The 21,741-nt window shown below is 39.4% G+C and overlaps 1 protein-coding gene across 1 annotated transcript in view; it reads right to left on the reverse strand.

Moving 5' to 3' along the window:
• plxnd1 (plexin D1) overlaps positions 1–21,741 on the reverse strand; it is a 160,023-nt gene that overhangs the window by 96,750 nt on the left and 41,532 nt on the right. Inside the window, exons 5-7 of the mRNA XM_062053578.1 lie at positions 17,167–17,296; positions 10,288–10,465; positions 8,717–8,825 (exon numbers count right to left, since the gene is read on the reverse strand). Of these exons, the coding sequence (XP_061909562.1) occupies positions 8,717–8,825; positions 10,288–10,465; positions 17,167–17,296 (417 nt within the window). The remainder of the gene's footprint in view (positions 1–8,716; positions 8,826–10,287; positions 10,466–17,166; positions 17,297–21,741) is intronic.

Genomic DNA, 21,741 nt, shown 5'->3' on the forward strand with positions numbered 1-21,741 from the left:
TTTACAAGTATAACTTTCTCCGACTTTCTAGGACGTGTTTTATGCCACTTCTTTTTCTGTCTCATTCTGTCCACCAAACTTTTAACGTTGTGCGTGAAGGCACAAAGGTGAGTTTTGTTGATGTTATTGACTTGTGTGGAGTGCTAGTCAGACATATTTGGTCAGTGCATGACTGCAAGCTAATCGATGCTAACATGCTATTTAGGCTAGCTATATGTACATATTGCAGCATTATGCCTCATTTGTAGCTATATTTGAGGTCATTTAGTTTCCTTTAAGTCATCTTAATTCAATTTATATCTCATGACACACTATCTGTATGTAATATGGCTTTTAATTTTTTGCGGCTCCAGACAGATTTGTTTTTGTATTTTTGGTCCAATATGGCTCTTTCAACATTTTGGGTTGCCGACCCCTGGTCTACACCATCACACACACATATCAGTCATCAACCAAATGTTTGGACACACTTCACATTGGACAGCATGACAAAATGTATCAAAACTTTTGACTGTTACTTTACAGAGCACACATATTGTTCAACACTGGCAACAACGCTTGTGATACTGCCCATAATGACCATCTACACACACACACACACACACACACACACACACACACACACACACACACACACACACACACACACACACACACACACACACACACACACACACACACACACACACACACACACACACACACACACACACACACACACACACACACTAAATACACAAGCAGATCTGCACTTTCAGGGCCTCTCAGTAGACACAGCGGTTAAACACACATCCTCAATCACGTCTCTGTCAGACAGAAATATGTTCAGTAGAAAAGATCAGTTTCACGGGGACAAAGAGCGGCCGGGACAGGGGAGCGTACGGCCATGGCGAGGCAAGAAAAGGGGGGAAAAAATAAAGAGGTGCCAAAACCTGAGACGCGGACCCAGAAGCAAAACAAGGAACAAGTTTGTTTAAGGGAGAGTGTGTTTAGCTGAGAGATATAAAGCGAGTGGGAGGGCAGCTTTAGGTGATTGTCCTACTGGGCCGCTTGGTGTGAGTGGAATGCTGGTGTCTGGTTACCATTAAGACTTTGCCTGGATACCACTTTAGAGAACTCTCTGAACACATACTTACTGATACACGCTTGACATTTCATGATTGATGGAATCTTGATGGTGAAAATGTTTAAACATGTAATGTCTTTTTACGCCTACATCTGTCTTCCAAGCAGCCCAAAAAGTGAGGTCCGACAGGAGCATGGCAACACACACACACACACACACACACACACACACACACACACACACACACACACACACACACACACACACACACACACACACACACACACACACACACACACACACAAATACTGTAATGACATTTGAGCAATTCTAGTAAACACACAAATCAGCAAAGTGTGTACCACATGCTTTCTCTTTTCAAATGTAGTTCTCAAAATCAGTTTGAGATTACACAGCAACTCTTTTCTGACATTTTAAAGGCTCTTCTCAAAACCACAAAGGGCATCAGAGAAGGCTCTGCTTTGTTGCGAAGATTGCCTTACTAGTTTGTCGGCACTTATCTATTGCCATTCTGCCTTTAATTATGTGGCAATCTAAATGTGATATAAGTAAGTACAACATGTTCATTAAGCCTCAACGATTAGGAGGTGCTCTTTTAATGAAATCACTAACTGAAGTCGGAAGATAGGATTTCCATTGTAAAAATACAATCGCCGGAACCGTGATACTTCCTGTGCGGATGATTTGCATGAACATTATTTGCATTAATGTCCGACGCATACAGATGGGGAATTTGAATCGGGAACATTTATTAAAACCCGAGTGATGGCCACACAAAGAAAGTGCCTCATTGAGTAAAAATGGGTCATGAGATTCTCATTAGGGATTATTAAAAAAAACAGCTTGAAGTGATTAAAATCAGATGGAATACAGCAGCCCGCCACTTTGCAACCCAACGCACATCCTGTGAGAGTGGCACTTGGCTCATTATCACCTTCGGAAAACCGTCATCTAGTTTCACACTCCCGGGCCTCACCGCGCACGGAAGCTGGTGCGTACAAATTGGGTGAAGTCTCGCTCACATCCACCTTCACACCATTTTCACAAAGCAAAGAAAAGCCACACGCCCCAAGTGGTTCCATTCTGACGGCTTCAGTCAAAGACACACGCGCCATGATGCGCCCCTGAGCCTCAAATCTGCCCATCAGATAAAGTGGATCCTCCGACATGGTCCAACATGCTGACGGAAACCAGCTGGATTTCCTCCAGATATGAAAAACAATTTTTTTTTGTGACCAGGCCTTCACAAAAAACAAACATCAGTATGACTGGCCAGACATACATATCCAATTTCCTTTGGCTTAGCGTTACAGCATAATAATCGCACGTTTGATCCTGCGCCGGAAAACCTAGAGCGGGCCAAATGTAAAATAAGCCCTGCAAGGGAACGTGACAGTACTATTTACCCACTGAGGCTGAAATAGTAAGCAGGGGGGAAAAGGAGGACGCTGGGGACCAAGTGGAAAAGGCCTTTAAGGCACACAGAAGCTGTGCTGGTGAATCCTGCAGCTCCACAGCATGTGCAGCACAATGCCAGGATGACATTTATGTGAGGCTGGAAGTCGACAGCCTCCATTAGCAGATGATGCTAATCTTAGTTTATTGCTATTCAAGACCCATTTGGGAGGGTTTATTTTTGAAAATCAAGTAGCTGACTGGATGCGTGATCTTTAAATGTAAAGTTCAGCGCCGTGAGAGTGTCTCGCTTCTGGAACATGATGTATTTTCATGACAAGCGAGAGGGACACACAGTAGGTGTGGGATAACATTTGAAGGTTCAAAAGAGGAAGATCCATAACAAACATTTATCTATATCCGTAATCTGGAGCCGTCACAAATATGCTCCTAAATGTGGATCAACTCTCCCAATGCAGGCTTCTAATCACAGCAATAATGCAAAAAAAAAAAACCAACCTTAAACAACGCAGGCTATGTGCCTTGAAACATTATTGTGTTTTTACTTGCTTAAAAATGATCTATCTGCTTCTAAATATGTACACAGCAGATATAAAAAAATATTGAATCCCATTTTAAAATCTAAACACCAACAATAGACTGCATAAATTGTTTTCTTTTGTGAAAAAAGTACAGTTGAAATGAATAAACCCTCAAGGTCCATTTCAAATGTACAAACATTCAATATATGGCAATTACAAAAATAGTGACTATTTGTAATATTTCAAGTGTTGAGCATTTTAAGCAACATTCCACCGAATCGGTGCTATTTGCTTCCCCCTGTAAATAAAATGTGAATGCATGGTAAAATTTGCTGTAAAAAATATTTTCATAATCAAATGTTTTCCGCACATAGATCTGATTGTACAAACCCGTCTACATATAAGTTGGGAAATTGTGTTAGATGTAAATATAAACGGAATACAATGATTTGCAAATCCTTTTCAACCCATATTCAATTAAATGCACTACAAAGACAAGATATTTGATGTTCAAACTCATGAACTTTATTTATTTTTTGCAAATAATAATTAACTTAGAATTTCATGGCTGCAACACGTGCCAAAGTAGTTGGGAAAGGGCATGTTCACCACTGTGTTACATGGCCTTTCCTTTTAACAACACTCAGTAAACGTTTGGGAACTGAGGAGACACATTTGTTAAGCTTCTCAGGTGGAATTCTTTCCCATTCTTGCTTGATGTACAGCTTAAGTTGTTCAACAGTCCGGGTGTCTCCGTTGTGGTATTTTAGGCTTCATAATGCGCCACACATTTTCAATGGGAGACAGGTCTGGACTACAGGCAGGCCAGTCTAGTACCCGCACTCTTTTACTATGAAGCCACGTTGATGTAACACGTGGCTTGGCATTGTCTTGCTGAAATAAGCAGGGGTGTCCATGGTAACATTGCTTGGATGGCAACATATGTTGCTCCAAAACCTGTATGTACCTTTCAGCATTAATGGCGCCTTCACAGATGTGTAAGTTACCCATGTCTTGGGCACTAATACACCCCCATACCATCACAGATGCTAGCTTTTCAACTTTGCGCCTATGACAATCCGGATGGTTCTTTTCCTCTTTGGTCCGGAGGACACGACGTCCACAGTTTCCAAAAAATTTTTGAAATGTGGACTCGTCAGACCACAGAACACTTTTCCACTTTGTATCAGTCCATCTTAGATGAGCTCAGGCCCAGCGAAGCCGACGGCATTTCTGGGTGTTGTTGATAAACGGTTTTCGCCTTGCATAGAAGAGTTTTAACTTTCACTTACAGATGTAGCGACCAACTGTAGTTACTGACAGTGGGTTTCTGAAGTGTTCCTGAGCCCATGTGGTGATATCCTTTACACACTGATGTTGCATGTTGATGCAGTACAGCCTGAAGGATCGAAGGTCACGGGCTTAGCTGCTTACGTGCAGTGATTTCTCCAGATTCTCTGAACCCTTTGATGATATTACAGACCGTAGATGGTGAAATCCCTAAATTCCTTGCAATAGCTGGTTGGTTCTTAAACTATTCAACAATTTGCTCACACATTTGTTGACAAAGTGGTGACCCTCGCCCCATCCTTGTTTGTGAATGACTGAGCATTTCATGGAATCTACATTTTATACCCAATCATGGCACCCACCTGTTCCCAATTTGCCTGTTCACCTGTGGGATGTTCCAAATAAGTGTTTGATGAGCATTCCTCAACTTTATCAGTATTTATTGCCACCTTTCCCAACTTCTTTGTCACGTGTTGCTGGCATCAAATTCTAAAGTTAATGATTATTTGCAAAAAAAAAAAATGTTTATCAGTTTGAACATCAAATATGTTGTCTTTGTAGCATATTCAACTGAATATGGGTTAAAAATGATTTGCAAATCATTGTATTCCGTTTATATTTACATCTAACACAATTTCCCAACTCATATGGAAACGGGGTTTGTATATTAATTGAATACAACTTAAACAATTAATTCAAACTATACTCATAAGCATTACACCATCGGAAAATGTGTAATATTCCACAAGTTACATTGTCCACAGAAAGTTGCATCATTCAGATCCTCTTTAATCCACCTTTAATGTTTAGACACTTTAATGAAAATCCCTGTGAACTGCATTTTAATTTGCATGCTTAATGTCAGCATTGACTAATGTCTGTTCTCTCACCTTTTGCAACACCCCCACCTCAAACGCCACTCACTGTACATGCATATAAAACACATACCCTCAGAAGGTCAACACTCTTCAATTGTTTTGAGGTTCCTTAAATGGTTAGAGGTCTCCTTTTAAATTGCACACATATTTAGCTTATTCCTGTGCAGGTTATGTATATATATTTATATGAGCAACTCTCTCTCTCTCTCTCTCTCTCTCTCTCTCTCTCTCTCTCTCTCTCTCTCTCTCTCTCTCTCTCTCTCTCTCTCTCTCTCTCTCTCTCTGTCTCTCTCTCTCTCTCTCTCTCTCTCTCTCTCTCTCTCTCTATCTGCAGGCCACGAAAACGCAAAACATGTTTTTAATATTACAATTACTTGGGGAGTGAGGTTAACATCTCAGCACAGTACTGTGACCTACCATACATTCTTTTTTTGAAGTTTATTTTTTTTATTATGTTAAAATACATTTTTGTTGAATCAAAGTAATGTGAATTTGTTATGCTAAAAACAAATGTATGTTACTTTTAGTTCTGTTACTCAAATGAGTCATCTTTGCCAAAGGGACCTTAAACAAACAATGAACTGCATTAGTTGGGCCAATTCATATTTGGAGTAATGTGTATTATCAGATTTAGAAATGAAAAAAGACTTTAAGTTTATTTTTCAACAAGCAAATGGCACAAATTTGGTGGAATGGCTCTTAAATCGTTTGGTTTTATTGGTTTATTGCAAACTACTGCAAGTTTATGAACTCTTTAAAACAATACAATTACAATGTGGGTTCCATGATTTTAAGCAAAGGAAACAGCACACAAGTGGAACCGCACATTTAGGAATAATACCATGGGCCTGATTTACTAAAGGTTTGCATGTGTAAAACACGTGCAAACCAGATAGCATACGCAAAACTAAACTACTAAATGTGTGGATTGCGTCTGTTAAGTGAGCAGAAAAAGGCGTGTTACCCATTTTGCATCTCTTTCTTCATTAATATGCAAAAACAATGCTGATCATCAAAGCGCCCACAATACTGGGAGGAGAAGATGCAAAGATAGTTATTTAGAACGCGCAATGTGATTTATCGACACTCATCATCGTTTTGCAAGCACTATTTAGCGTTTTATTTAGCACGTGTCAGAGGGATGCGCAAACCGACAGTTCCACACACGGCTGCAGGATCAGTGTCCGCACTGCACAGATGATGGATAGACAAGAATCCTCTGTCCTACGTGTGTGTCAACATTTTGGACGGTCAGAAATAAAATAAAAATTAGATATATCATCTATTCAGCCACGTTATTTTAAAATGTTATAGCTGCTGGAGGACTTAGGGGCTGATTAAAACAAATTAAATTGATGTGTTTTGGTGTCCTTTAGTATTTTTTAAAAAACTTCTTGAAGTGCGCATTTTTTGCATTTTTTCCCTTGGGAAAAAACAAGGGGAAAAAAGTGGGGTGTCATTGTGATGCACTGCATGACTGCTGCTAAAATGCCCATAAAAAGAGGTACATGTGTCCTGCATGTTTGAAAACATAGCATAACGCCACTGGTAGGAGCATGATAACATGAATCAATGTTGGCGCTAGGAATTTTCAAAACGGGATCCCAAGGCCCCATCAAGTCATAAAAATGGGGTCCCACAGTAAATTTTTGATGTCCCACTTTTTTGTAACCGTTTTGAAAACAAATGATACATGTATGCATTATCCTGTTATATCTCACATTCTATATTGTGTTTTGGAAAAATGTTGTCATAAACGTTATTTAATTAACAAAAAAAAAGAATACAAAAGAAAACAAATTTTTATGCACATGTAAATTTATTCAGTTATAAACATTCATTCACTTTCTTCTTTCCTTCATGGATCTAAACTTTACCGCTGCTGGTAGTTTTTTTTCTATATTTTCATTTAGTAAGTTGTAGGTGTATTTATTTCAGAATGTGCAGTAAATGAGTGTCTCCTTGGTGATGCCCCATATATTGTACACGCAAAATCCTCATTTAAATAAAACCCACTCTTCAATTGTACACACAATGGTAGTAGATCACACGCAACACGGCCACTAATAATACACGCTGTTTTATAGATTGCGCCCGCTATTTACCACGTGGTCGTTACATCTTAGTCAGGTCCACGGTATAGTTGATTAAGTATTGAACCACCTTATGTGGACAATGTGATTTGTGGAATGCCCCCATTTTTACAAGATTGTAATGCATTACGGTCACGGGACTAAGTGAAAACCCAAGAACATGACTAAAGTGTGAAATGTAACTTTTTTTTTTTATGAAGAAAACAAACTTAAGTATATTGGTGATAAAAAGCAACACAAAATAGAATTTCTGAGTGATTTAAATGATTATATTTCATGGTCAATTCTAATTTTAGGAGACGGGGATATGCAACAAATCCTATTTTTTCAGTGTTCAAGGTAGTTTGAAATAATCGCTTAAGTTGTATTTATTAAATATACAATCAAATAAATGTTCAGGACACTTTGTTTTATGAAAAAATGTTTTACTGGCCATTTTATCATGCACTTACAAACTCTATTTCCAGGGCGACGCAACTGGCATGTTGTTTAGTGGAATGTTGCCTAAATAGCTCAACACATCTACTATTACAAATAGTCACTATTTTTCTCATTGCCCATATATTGAATGTAAGTACATTTGGAAATACATGTAATTTACCTTGGGGGTTTAGTAATTTCAAGTGCAACTGTACTGTAATTCAGAAAAGAAAATTAAATGCAGCTTATTGTTTGTGTTTGGTTTTCAGAATGTGATTAATTATTCTTTCTATCTGCTGTGTACAAATGTAGAAGAATTCATTATTTTTAAGCCAGTAAAACAACAAGCATGTTTCGAGGGACATACCACATAGCGTTGGGTTGTTGTGAAAACATTGAAGTTTACCTTTTTTTTGTGTTGTGATGTTGTGATTACAAGCCTGCACTGGGAGAGTTGATCCACATTTAGGAGCACATTTGTGACGGCTCCAGATTACACACATATGGATATGGATAAATGTTTGTTACGGATCTCCCTCTTTTCAACCTTCAAATCAAAATGTTATCCCACGACAACAGTATGTCCCTCCCGCTTGCCATGAAAATACATCACGTTCCAGAAGCCAGACGCTCTCATAGCGCTGAACTTTACATTTAAAGATCACACTTCCAGTCAGCTTCAAGCCATGAGTTTATTTCAACAAAACTGATACCAACCTTTTAAGATGTTCCAGTTACAAAATGTAGTCTTTCATTGTTATGAATCCTACAGCCACATTCAAGCGCTTCCTGTCCAATGAACAAATGACTACTACTGACAGCCAAAAGTCAGGCACAAAGTCACCAAAGTGTTAGACCAGAGCAGCAGATTCTATTTTTGTGGACCTTCAATATTATATGAGGGTTATATAGTGAGTGAGACACACGCAGTAGTGGTGTTCCCAATGTAGGACGTGGTATCTATTCTGGAAGGTTTCACAGTACACAGGTGACAATAGAGGTGTGACTCACGAGGTTTTGGGGTTTATTGCGCCAGTCCTCTCACAGTCGTAGATGATGAAGCTCCCCGACACCACTGAGGTACCGTTCACTTTTATTGCCACGAAAACAGTCAGATGATCTGCCAAAATAAAGGCATGCATACAACTCAGCATGTTTGCAGCATTAGACATCATATCAGGACACACATTAGTAAGTCATAAGTCACAGTGACTTACCGGTAATTCAAACTCTAGAGTCTGACAGAATGGTTCCATAAGTCATCAATAACTTTATTCTTCATTGTTGTTATTAGTAGTGGTATTACAGTGGTAGTAGTGGTGGTGGCAGTAGGAGTAGCATTGTTGTCATTTTATAATAAACTTCCATCCATCCATCCATTTTCTACCGCTTGTCCCTTTAAGGGTGGCGGGGGGTGCTGGAGCGAAAATTTTTGAAACATTTTTTTTATGATATTTAGTTTCCAATCAATGTAGCATAATAAAGACAATAGCAACTATTAATATTATATATGTGATTGTCTATATTAGGGCCGCAGCTATCAATCAATGTTCAGTTATTTCAAAGTTGATCGATTATTTTTGTAATTTAGTAATCACTCGAATAGTTTGTTCGATTAATCGAGTAATGGGATACTGTTGTGTAAACACACTTTTATAACCTCAATTTAGGGAAAAGTAAAAAAAAAATTTGCTTGCCATAACCTTAATTATTTTTTTCTAATACAATGTATGCACATCATCAACAGTTTTTTTCTAACCGAATACGTGGATTAATTTTTGCAGCAGTACTATGTATAACATTATTGTATATTATAACGTAACTTTTGTGTAAAACAATCTAAGTTTATTTCCACAGTATTGAGGGATGCTTCAGTTACAAGTCAAATGATTACTCCAACGTCAAACATACTGTTTTGTTTAGATCTTTTGTGTTGTTGGATTTTTGTGGCACTTTTCTGTGGTTCATTTGTGTTTAGTTACTTTGTTTTCCATCTGCCAAGATGACCTGAGTGCTCACTAGGTGGGGGCTGAGCCAGGAGACACACCTGCAACAGTTTTCCGCTGAGGGCCTTTTAAAGCCAGCAGTTGCAGGAGCAGGATGCAGAATTGTTTAGTGCTTCGATGCCACTTTCCTTCTGGCTCGGAAGGGTTTTTAGTGACTCCTGTGGCCCTCCTACTGCCGCACCCTGTGAGGCATTCTCTGGACCTGCGCTATTGCTTTCAATTATGACTTTTTGCCTGCTTCTTTGGACTACATTTTTGGTTTGAACTTTGTCCCAGCTCTGCCTCTATTTATTCACACCTCTACATTGCATCCACATCTCCTATTTGCAGTACATACAGCAAAATGTAAAGATTCAAAGCTCATTTTAGTATGGGAGTTTTTAAACATGTTTGCCAATGTGTGCTCAGGCAAAACACACCTTTGAAATCCCCTAAGGGCCAACAGTTAAAGGTGATATTACCCGTTATCTAAATCCACAATCCAAAAAGAAAAGAAGTCATGTAGTGTAACTGTAGCGAGAACAAGAACGGCTGCAGGCGTTGGCACACGGACAGACAAACACACGCCTGCCTCACCTGTGCCTGGAAGGATTGGCTGGTAGTTTTCCCGAGAGAGCAGAGGACAAGTCTGGATCTGAGCAGGACCATGGTCCAGGTGCAAGGTAGCGTCTGTAGACAAACCGGGGCCATATTCACATTGGACCCGGGAGCCGACCAGATCAGGAACACTGCCGTTTATTAGAATACCGACATCCTGTGACAGAAAGAGAAATGTTTAACGCGTGCTCAAGTAGCTCACCTTACAAAAAGTTGGTTGAAAAGTTTACCAGGAACTTGTTAACAATTGAGAAACAGACAGCAATGTGCAATATGTAGTCGAAGTGATGAAATATGACATACACATTTATAATGAGAACCATAACACCTGACTGATGTGCCTGAATTTCAGCTGGAAGATTTCAATGTGAGAAAAACAGGAGACTGAGAGGAGGTGCCAGACGAAAAATTCCGAGGCTGAACAGATATGAATAGAAGTGACCGCAAACGTGCTAACGTGTCTTAAAAATCTCCTCTATTGTTCAGTGGCAAAGATCATTTCCTGCAGGCCAAGGCCCTGACTTCCTGCCTGCTGCTTCCTGTTTGGGGGGGACAACTTTGAGCTGGACTTCCTGTTGCTCCAAAGGGGTTACTTGGTGCCGGACAGCTGGTAGAATTGTACAGCCCATCTTAGCTGACCCACATAACAGGCTAATCCACAAGTAATGAACCAATTAACGACCCGTCATCTTTCGGGCTTGTCTAATTATGGGCTGTAATTAAGGGTCAAATGTATTCCACCGGTCCAGCTAATTGTCACATTGTTATTATGCTTCAGGTGCACTGCTGCAATACCAATATGAATCATCCAAGCTGGCTTTATCATCATGCCAGGTTGCATTAAAATCAGATGAGGGTGTTTGTCACTATTTCTATTTTTTCTCATCTCCCAATATATACACCACAACATGAAGCGTATCAGCAAGGATTTATCTTAGAAAATGTGAATCAACATCAGTTTGCTTATCTCAGATTTCTTTTCAGTCTGGATTTGTGTGTGGTCCACTTTATTTAATGAACACTTGCCTAAAGAAGAAAATATGCATATCACTCAGTCATTCAGTTACAATATACAAGATGAAAATACTCTGTGACCCAATAAGATTTCCACATTTAGTCCTTATATGTCACAATTATCTAAGATAGGGCCAGCTTTACACGCCCGGGTGGGGGGGAGCTCCGTGTTCCCGTTGACAATGTTGTGCTAGCTTTGGTGTTAGCTGAGCAGATAGCCAGGCAGCCAACACACGACCTCGTAGAGTGACTGTCACTCAGGGTGTCCCGATCCAATAGTTATTTTGGATATCAATGCGATATCAGCAAAAAACGGATGATATCAACTTGCATCTAACATTTCTGACATAAGCCCTTATACAAGCAGTCCTGTAGCGTGTTTACTCGCGCAAAGCACGAGAGCACGAGAGCCAGTTAACATCTAAATAAGTACACAAGGTCAGTATTTTCTTGGTTTTAGTCAAGTACATTTCAAAAGGTAAACATGGTAGTCTGCAGACCAGGGGTTTTTAACCTTTTTGACCTCAGGGCCCAACTTTTCCACCACAGAGGTGCCCGGGCCTACTCAAATATTAACACTGAATTAGTAATCCTACTCTTGATTTTAATCGTAGTCAATAATTCTATGTAACCTACTCACAATTTACAACTTTGTCAAATGATATTAAACCGTGTGTTAATCACAAAAATTATTTAACAAATAAACCTTAGCCTTAGGTCAGGCTAATTGGAAAAATAAGTACTAATCAAATATACTGCATAAAATGGAACTCATAGATAACTGTCCAAAAATAAAAATAAAAATGTTTCTTTTTATTTAACCTTGATTTAACCAGGAAAAAATCCCATTGAGATTAAGAACCTCTTTTTCAAGGGAGTCCTGGCCAAGAGGCAGCAAAGTTACACATAAAATCACATGCACATTACACAATAAAATGACAAGATGGACATCAAGTAAAACAGTTAGAGATAACTGAGACTCCTTCAAATGCTCTCAGTTTAGATTGAAAAGCATTTAAGGATAAACAATTCAGTCAGCTTCCAGTCTCTTTGTAGCATGTTCCAAGCACAAGGAACTGCATAGATGTTGTGCACAGAAAAACAATTACATTATTAATGATGTTTCTTGACTAAGCTGTCAATAACATTTAAGTGCAAATAAAAATACAGATTCACCACTTAAGTAATTTTTTGCACCTAATAAACTTCTCTATAACTTTACCTCCAGCCTTCTTCTGTTTGTTTGGTATTGCCACTGGCACAAGTAGTGGAAAAGTGTATTGCAACCAGTGTTGGGACTAACGGCGGTAACTAGTAGTCTAACGCGTAATTTTTTATATTCAGTAACTCAGTTACCGTTACTACATGATGTGTTACTGCGTTATTTTACGTAATTCTTTATATAGTATCGGCTAGAAACTGAGAAGATTTGAGTGTGTTTGATTGGAGAGCTGCGGTGTCGTCCTTCTGAATCTTCCTGTCTCACGAGGCGCGCTGTGTGTGTGTGTGTATGTGTGTGTGTCTAACAAGACATCATGGCGGAGCCGAAGTCGAGTTTCTTAACATGGAGATATTCTCACTACTTTTCTTTTGTCGAACACAAAGAAAAGAACATTTTAGTTAAATGTAAGTTGTGTCTTGGATCAAAGATCCCATCTACTGCCCAGAACACTAATTAAAATCTGCTGAAACACCTACAAAAGCAACATGCTTCGACAAAGCTAGTAAAGAGAGAGACAGACTACGATGCCACTTCACCTCCACCTCCACCACCACCTAAGCAACAGCGGCTGGATTTTAACGGAGGGACTGCTAGCCAGGACAACATTGATAGAGCCATTGCAGCGTATGTGCTAGAAGACATGCAGGTTATTTCTACAGTGGAGTCACCCACATACAGGCAGCTAATTAGCATGATATCGGGCATCAAACAGCAAATTGCATGGAGAACATGTTCCAAGTACCTGGACACAGTGGACAGTGAGTACATAAACATGGAAAGCAAGCTAAAGAAGACACTCTGCCTCTGCTCATCATTCAGCACTGAAGATACACACTCTGTGAATTCTCTTATATACTCTTTCATTCTAGACTTCTAGAGTGTTTGATTATCACATCACTCTAAATGTATAGACTATAAAGTTCACAAACATAAAGAGGGATCCTAGTGGGCCAGGCCAATCTTTCCTTTTCTCTAAACTAAAACTGGGGAAATGCGTAGAGTGTTCTGGGCTTCAATACAGTGTTGATCTCCTGAAGACAGGATTTTATTTCACAATTCCTTGAGAGAAAAAAATGCCTGGTTAGGTGTGTGTACAGCAGTATTTGTGCTGTATATAGTGACATGACATATAATCATGTCATGTGTGCCTTCCTTGGGTGAAGCCAGGTTTACAGCTATGTTGTGACATTTTGTTATTATGCGGTTTGTTACTTATGTATGTTATGTTGCAGCCATTTAAAATAGTTTTGTCAATTTGTTCTGGCCCGAAATAAATTGGCCCTTTGAAACATATCTTTGTCTTTGTGTGTTGTATGTAGACCACATTGTTTAGCAGAATTCAGTGATGCAGATGCATGTCAAGTTGATCAACAGATTGTATTATTCTCCAGTGCAATAACAGTACTGAAATGAAGGCTAAAAGGGCATTAATGGGAGTCTTAAAAAAAAAAAAGAAGAAAAAAAAAGAAGTAACTAAATAGTTACTTTTCACAGTAACGCATTACTTTTTGGTGTAAGTAACTGAGTTAGTAACTGAGTTACTTTTTAAATAAAGTAACTAGTAACTGTAACTAGTTACTGGTTTTAGGTAACTAACCAAACACTGATTAAAACTGATTAAAACTGAGTACCACTGCGGCCCGTACGGAACACAGCAGAGAAAAAGATCACAGCCCATCAATATAAATTACTAGGAGCTAGCAGCTAAGCGCACCATAGCATGTAAGTTAGACACGTAATAATTGAACAATATTGTAGTCTAAAACATGGCATGTGTCAATATAAACTTATCATAGATGCATATTACTTGCTAATACAACAAGTCTACAAAGGCAAAAACATATTAGAATGAAATCAGTAACAAACACGTCTGCATCATTCAATTTATTACACCATGAGCTTAACTTAATGAAATATTGTGACAACTAGGTGTTGCCAAAACACTAATTACCACGCTACTTCAATTTAAAGACAGCATAAGTCTATCATAGGGTTAGAGTTTTTCATACCTACTACCATTATTCACTTGACATAACCTTTCCAAACATTCCACACTATGAAATAATAAAAGTATGAACTATGATTCGTGTTGATATAGTATCGGATTCATATTGGCCAATAGTCAAGGCTGCAATATCTGTATCGTTGTATCGGGACATTCCTAAATGCCACTACACGATCAGTACAGGAAGACAGTCTGCGCACTTCCCTCATTTGCATATTTTAGGGAGACGCTTCCGCAACATCACGTGCTGTGATTTTTGGAAGGTTTATGTATTTATTGAATACAAACGAAAAGGAGAACAATACTGTTGATTAAAAAAATCCCAACTGAATTCCAACAAGTCCATTTTTATTTAATGTTATTTTTTTTAAATGAGGCACTTTACTTTATCAGCATTGTAACACAAAAAGTACACTTTACTTTTGGCGGCATTGTATATTAATGTATTTGGTGTAAGTATAGAACGATCAGTTTGTCATTTGTTTAATTAAGGCTGCCGAGCGGATGTAGAGGTGTTCCGGTTTCCCTAGGGATTGGTAGATAGTGACGGTTGATTGTCAGCATGGTGATAAAGACCGTGACCGATTTGATATACAATGTTTTTTGTTTTTTTTTTGCAATGTTTTATATAACGTTGTTGTTGAAATAAAGAATACTATAAATAATGAAACCATGGTAACTGTAAAATAGCTAAATAGGTCAACAGGAGGTGACATGGTCTTTACGTCAATGGTGGACACTGACAAAGCAAACCACGGAGAAAGATTACACCGGCAAAGAAACGCCGAACACACGCCCAAAGACTGAGCCTGCTGAGGTAAAATTGGCTCTGCTAAATATTCCTTTCAGGCAGAACGTTTTCATGAAAAGTCTGCTGTTGGGAGCGTCCATCAACAACACACCACAAGTCTCGCGAGATGATTTTTGACTGGCTCTAGTCAGTCACAGTCTGAAGTGTCAAATTTGGAAGTGTGGATGTCATGCAAGATGTCACTTCTTATATATAAGGCAAAGCACAGGTGTTGGCATTAACAAGTGTGATAACATTATAATCTCCATTTAAAATAGCTGTATGGAATTTAGCGGCCGATCATTTGATTATTTACATAAGTGCTTTTCTCTCTGTGACATTGACATGATTTTTCACATTACACTCAGACATATATTAATATTATGTAATTTAAGTAGCTATATTTAAATTTAAATTGGGTTTAAAGCGCTTGGACAAATTGGTGACAAATGAGCTCCTGTGGTGCAAATAATAGATTACAATGCTGAAGGTGACAAATGAACCATGAAGCTCCAAGGGACATGGCAAAGTGACAGGTTACCAAAAAAGAAAAATCACACATGCATCTGGCAATGAACACCGTTGGAGATGTTGGGGAGCAATCATTTCTAAGGAGAAATAATTGGCTCTTTTACAAACAGTACAACTAACATGGTAATTGCACAACGATATGATGCCACTAATGTGATGGATTATAATACAGTTGAATGATTTATGCTAGATTAATTATACAGATAGCACACTTTGTGCTACTGCGTTGTAGAAAATAAACTGAGTGGAGTCCAACATTAACATTGACTTTAACATACATGATTATTAATATCAACTAAGAGTATTTGACCTTATCAAAGTCAGGTGTTAGGTTGTAAAGGTGGCCTCACAAATGCTTAAATAGCGTGTTTCCGTAACAATCATAACTTGATCAGCAACAATAGTCATGCATTCATTTGTGATAGATCAACTTAAGAGTGCCTCAACTTAAGAATGTTTTGAGATAAGCGCTGCCTCTCAGCTAATTGTTATGCTCTAAATTGCAAGCAACAACTTGAGTTATACGCATGCCTGCCATTAGTTGGCGTGGCAAATGTCACAGTGAACCCTATAAGATCCGACCGAAATATCTGGTCTAATTCGCTAGCATTTACTAAAGATAGACATAACTTTAGTTTTTCAACCATGGGAAGTAAGAAACTAAGTGTGAAGGACAGCGCTGAGAAAAAGTGAATGATATTAATTGAATTAAAGATATAAATCATCATAAAACATGACAGAGCTTGTTGCAGACATGGCAAAGCAATTTGAGCGTAGCACTGCAAGTCTGCAACATACTAAAGCAGAATGAGTCTATAACACCAGCTAAGAATGTTTGAATAACATCTAAATGGCAAACAACTTTTTATCCATGAAAATATGAAAAAGCTGCTCCTGGTGTGTTTGACTGAGAAGCAGCTCAAAAAAGATACTGTAGGAGACCACTCTCCAAGGTAAATGTTGTACTTACTTACCTTACTACATACAACTACTGTAGTACATTATATTGTATTGTTTTCTCTGAGCATCTATCCATCCATCCATTTTCTACTGCTTGTCCCTTACGAAGTCGCGGGGAACCTATATCTGAGCATATCTTATCTTTTGATTTTAAAAGGTATGTTACAGGTTACAAGTGTGCAGTGTTGGGCGGCTAGCATCAATTCAATTGATTTAAATCAATTTTAATTTTGATTTGAGATCCAAGTGTTTTGAGTTAAGAGCTGGGTCACAGAACCAATTAAGATTGTATATCATGTATACTGTATTGCGGAATATATGCTAAACAACATGTACCTTGACGTCTGCAGAGATGCTGATCTCAGAGGGTGTTAGGGTCATGGAGGGACACTGCAGGGGGCCTTCACCCATAGGGATCCAAGAACGTGCCAACAGCCCCTGGGCACACTCCTTCTGGATGGTACACCTGGCGAAACAGTTAGTGATCAGTTCATCTGGGTTCAGCGTTAATAATATCCCCACACGTTTGCTCAGATCAGATTACAGAACATAGTTTTCCCTCAAAATAACATGACTATAGGCACATTTTCTCACTGGTCTGCGCAGCACACTGATGCGTAAGTGGTTTCATCAGCACGTCTTATCTCGGAGCTTCATCATCATCACTGCATGTCAGCAGCTTGTAATTGAGATGGAGTCAGCTGTCGGACTTCAGCGGCTTGACAAATTCTAAAGATGGCTTTTTTTTAATGCTCTGCCTGACATAAATTTATAAGGCGCTTCAGTCACACTCACCTGGCAGCTTATGTGGTGCACCACAACAGCCTTGACTTCAGGTCACGCGCATCACTATGGTAACCCATCCGAGGGGCACTGCCATCACAGACCACGAGAAAACGACACACTCTTAAAGCAAATGGAGGGACTGTGCAGGCATCTATGAATGTGTGTGTACAATGTGTGCATTAATGAAACTCTTGGACACAAGACACAAGGCATTCATCAAACAAGACGGGCCAATACTTGGACTTCAGTAATGAACTTCAGTGGCTGCTGGCACTGCTAATCTGCACGACAAAGTGACCTCAGATAGCCGAGACCAAAGAGGCCCCAATTTAGCTGCACCATAACATAATGGGAGTGGTTAATACTGTACACCCCACTTCCCCCTCTTTCTTTCATAGTTGTTTTTAAATGCGTGTGTGTCCGTGTGACTCCACACTTTAGTGTTTGTCAAGAAAATGAATGTCAAAATTCTCTGTCCCATTGGAAATGAGGTGCTGAGAATGGCCATGAGGTCAGCCTACGTGCTAAAAATAGCACTAAGTGGCTCTGAAAGCCACACAAAATCCCCCCAGCATGAATATTCTCATCAATTCTGAGTGCTGTTTTTCGCAAACTCCATCACACTAACACACAGTTTATTACAATTTAACCCTGTTAAACTGCGGTCACATCATGACTGCTCTCATCATCATCATCATCATCATCATCAAGATCATCATCTATTAAAAGGGTCATACTATATTTTCTTTCTACATTTAAAACACTTCCTTGTGGTCTACATGTGATGGTTGTGCTATGGTCAAAATTTTGAATGGATTATGTTATACAGACCATCTTCAAGCCACTTTCTGACAGTCTCTACAGGATGCGCCGTTTTGTTGGCAGTCTTATTTATGGGCCGAAGCCCTCCTCACGGCCTAGCCCCTTTGGACTGCGTCTTCACCCTATCAACCATCTACTGACAGATATGAGTTCAAACTATGCACTACTTTTTACTAGAAATGGCAAAAGCAGACGATTTTAGCATGCGTGTGCATGTGAGAACTCGGGATGTAAATGTGATGGACAATTTGATTCACATTGCGACACATGGGTTACGATGCGATATAAAAATTATTAATTTATAAAACAGAACGATTTGATGCGATTATATTTGGTGTATGAATGATTCGATACGATTCAATTTAGTGTATGAAAAATGTATTAAGATTGGATACGGTGTATGAATGATTACATTTTGTGGTAAAACATTCTTTTTCAAGTCACAACATAACAAAAGCATGTGTACCTGTACATACGCCCCTCCTAATGTTAGAAGATAAATAGTTAGGACCTTGGCATCAAGCACTCACAGTAGACCTGACCAAGCCAAGTCTCTGAGCATGAACTGATGAAAACTACTCGGATGAGAGGCCAAACGTCTTCTAAGACAACTGATCAGTTGAATGCCTTGAGAATAACAATAACCTAATGAATGAGAACACACATGGGCACATTCATCTTCAAATAAAAAAAAGCACATTCTATAAAAGTGACATGCTTACAGTATTTACATTTTTTTTAAACAACATATATCCCGAAAGATGTCTATGGATATTCTCAATCATCCCGGTCACTGTAATGTCAGGGTATTCAATCGATCACAACTGGACCAGACGAGATCTGACCAATCTAAGTCTAAGACTAGATCTGACCAATCTAAATCTATGACTAGATCTGACCAATCTAAGTCTAGATCTGACCAATCTAAGTCTATGAGTATGAACTGATGACGCCTACTTGGATGAGAGACAAAACATATTCTAAGACAGACCAAACAGTCCAGTTGTGATCGATTGAATGCCCTGAGATCCCCAAAGATGTTTTATAAAGTAAAAAGGCAAACATGTCAAATAAAAATATTTTTTTCACGAGTCAAGTCAAGTCAGTGTCGCCTACAGGTTCTAGCCAATAGCTTGACAGGGGGCGGAACTTCTGGGACAAGAATGGGTGACGTGTTTTGTGGAGTTCAAAAGGTCAGCAAGACAAGAAATTGAGTTTGTTGTATGAAAACGTTGCATTTTGTGAAACAAAGAAAGACAAACTGGGAATCTTTCTGAGTCGCCATTACTTGGGATGTTACAATATGACGGACGGCACAGCACGGAGACGTTCCGCGGTGTTGACGTTACGTATCTTGTGCGTAATTATGTGGCGGGCAGCCATGATTCTTGCTTAGTTTTAAAGATAAACTGTCCACTGATTGCTAGTCTCGCACGACACTCGGTCCATGTACCTACGTCTGTTCTCGTCTCCAGTTACGTAATTAACATAACACACGTGTGACTCTTTTAACGGACAACACTGGCTCTCGTGTCATTTTAAAGACAAAAACCATATACTTAAATTCTAGTTTGTCGCGATAACCAATTTATGTCTCTGGACTCGATTAACCTAACGATTCACAGGTGAGTCTTATTGAGGGGGCTGTAACCGTTGTTGCCGAACCGGCCACTTCTCGAACCCGATATCCGTTTATCGGTTTATCGTTAACAACCCTAATACGAGCCAGTCTGCACCACAACAAGAGGATAGAGGAAAAATAAGGAATGTATTGACTACAACTTTGGACTACATCTGAATAAAAATGGCAGACTCGCAAAAACCTATTCAGGTCAACCTATACCATATATGGAGATATCCGCGGACGTAACTAATTAAATGGTAAATGGTTGTACTTGTATAGCGCTTTTCTACCCCTTTTTAAGGAGCCCAAAGCGCTTTGACAGTATTTCCACATTCACCCACTCACACACACATTCACACACTGATGGCGGGAGCTGCCATGCAAGGCGCTAACCAGGACCCATCAGGAGCAAGGGTGAAGTGTCTTGCCCAAGGATACAACGGTCGTGACTAGGATGGTAGAAGGTGGGGATTGAACCAGTAACCCTCAGATTGCTGGCATGGCCACTCTCCCAACTTCGCCACGCCATCCCTAGTAACTAGGGCAAAATACGTCACTAAAATCCTCAAATTTAAAATGGTTCCTTTCAAGCAAGTTTGGAATAATGCAAGATTGTTTTATAAATATCTCCGCCATGCTTTCTTGGTTTGATTTACATTTTTCAAGATTTACTGTATGGGGATACCAAATACACAAAATCAGGTACCAACAGGTACAAAAAAGTTGCTTTTGCATAATTGGACCCCTTTAACTTGAGTATTTCCCAGTTTTCAAGTTGTATCCGAGTCCAAAATCATGTTTTAAAAGAGGAGGCAGCACACATTTTCAAATGTATCTTCTTTTTACACTGGAATCAGGGAGGAAAAACAGCTTCCACTGGAGAGTGAGGGGCAAACATTGTTTCCTCTGTTCTCATTTGGGAACACACGATGAAGCAAACAACATGTTTTATCTCTAAGAATGCACTACTGAACAAAACATTCAGCAACAGGCGGAACGTCAACAAATATGGAGACTTGTGCACCTGTAAAATGAGGAACCTCTTCAAGGATCAGGTCCTCCTCTATAAGATACATACACATATTGAATAAATACATAAGCAGCAGACACAAACACCAATCTTAAGGTTTGCATTTCAAACAGCGACTTAAAATAAACAGAGTTAACATATGCAGCTAAAATATGACCTGAGAACTCATCACTGCATGATTGTGTGTGTGTGTGTGTGTGTGTGTGTGTGTGTGTGTGTGTGTGTGTGTGTGTGTGTGTGTGTGTGTGTGTGTGTGTGTGTGTGTGTGTGTGTGTGTGTGTGTGTGTGTGTGTGTGTGCGTGCGCGTCAGATAAGGTGGGAAGTGACTGAGATTGCTAAACAGCAGGAGAACATATGAGCTCCTCCACACATGCACGCACACACACAAAGAGCCACAGATAAGCATGATAATTTATGAATAGCAGAGACTGCACATGATGCATGATTTGATTCAAATAAAGATATTTAAGTGCTTTCTTGTGATGCACGGCAGATTAAAAGCTCTGCAGCATGAAACATGTGATCAAGGACCGAGCTTTATCTCTGACAGGGGGAGAGACTAGCTCCCTTTTCAGACAACAATGCCAACTCCAGCGAGCAGACAGACGTGTTCTAGTGCTCGCACTGAATGGCGACGTGCTGCGAGACG

The sequence above is a fragment of the Entelurus aequoreus genome, linkage group LG07 (assembly GCF_033978785.1).
Source record: "Entelurus aequoreus isolate RoL-2023_Sb linkage group LG07, RoL_Eaeq_v1.1, whole genome shotgun sequence".
In the NCBI taxonomy this organism is placed as follows: Eukaryota; Metazoa; Chordata; class Actinopteri; order Syngnathiformes; family Syngnathidae; genus Entelurus; species Entelurus aequoreus.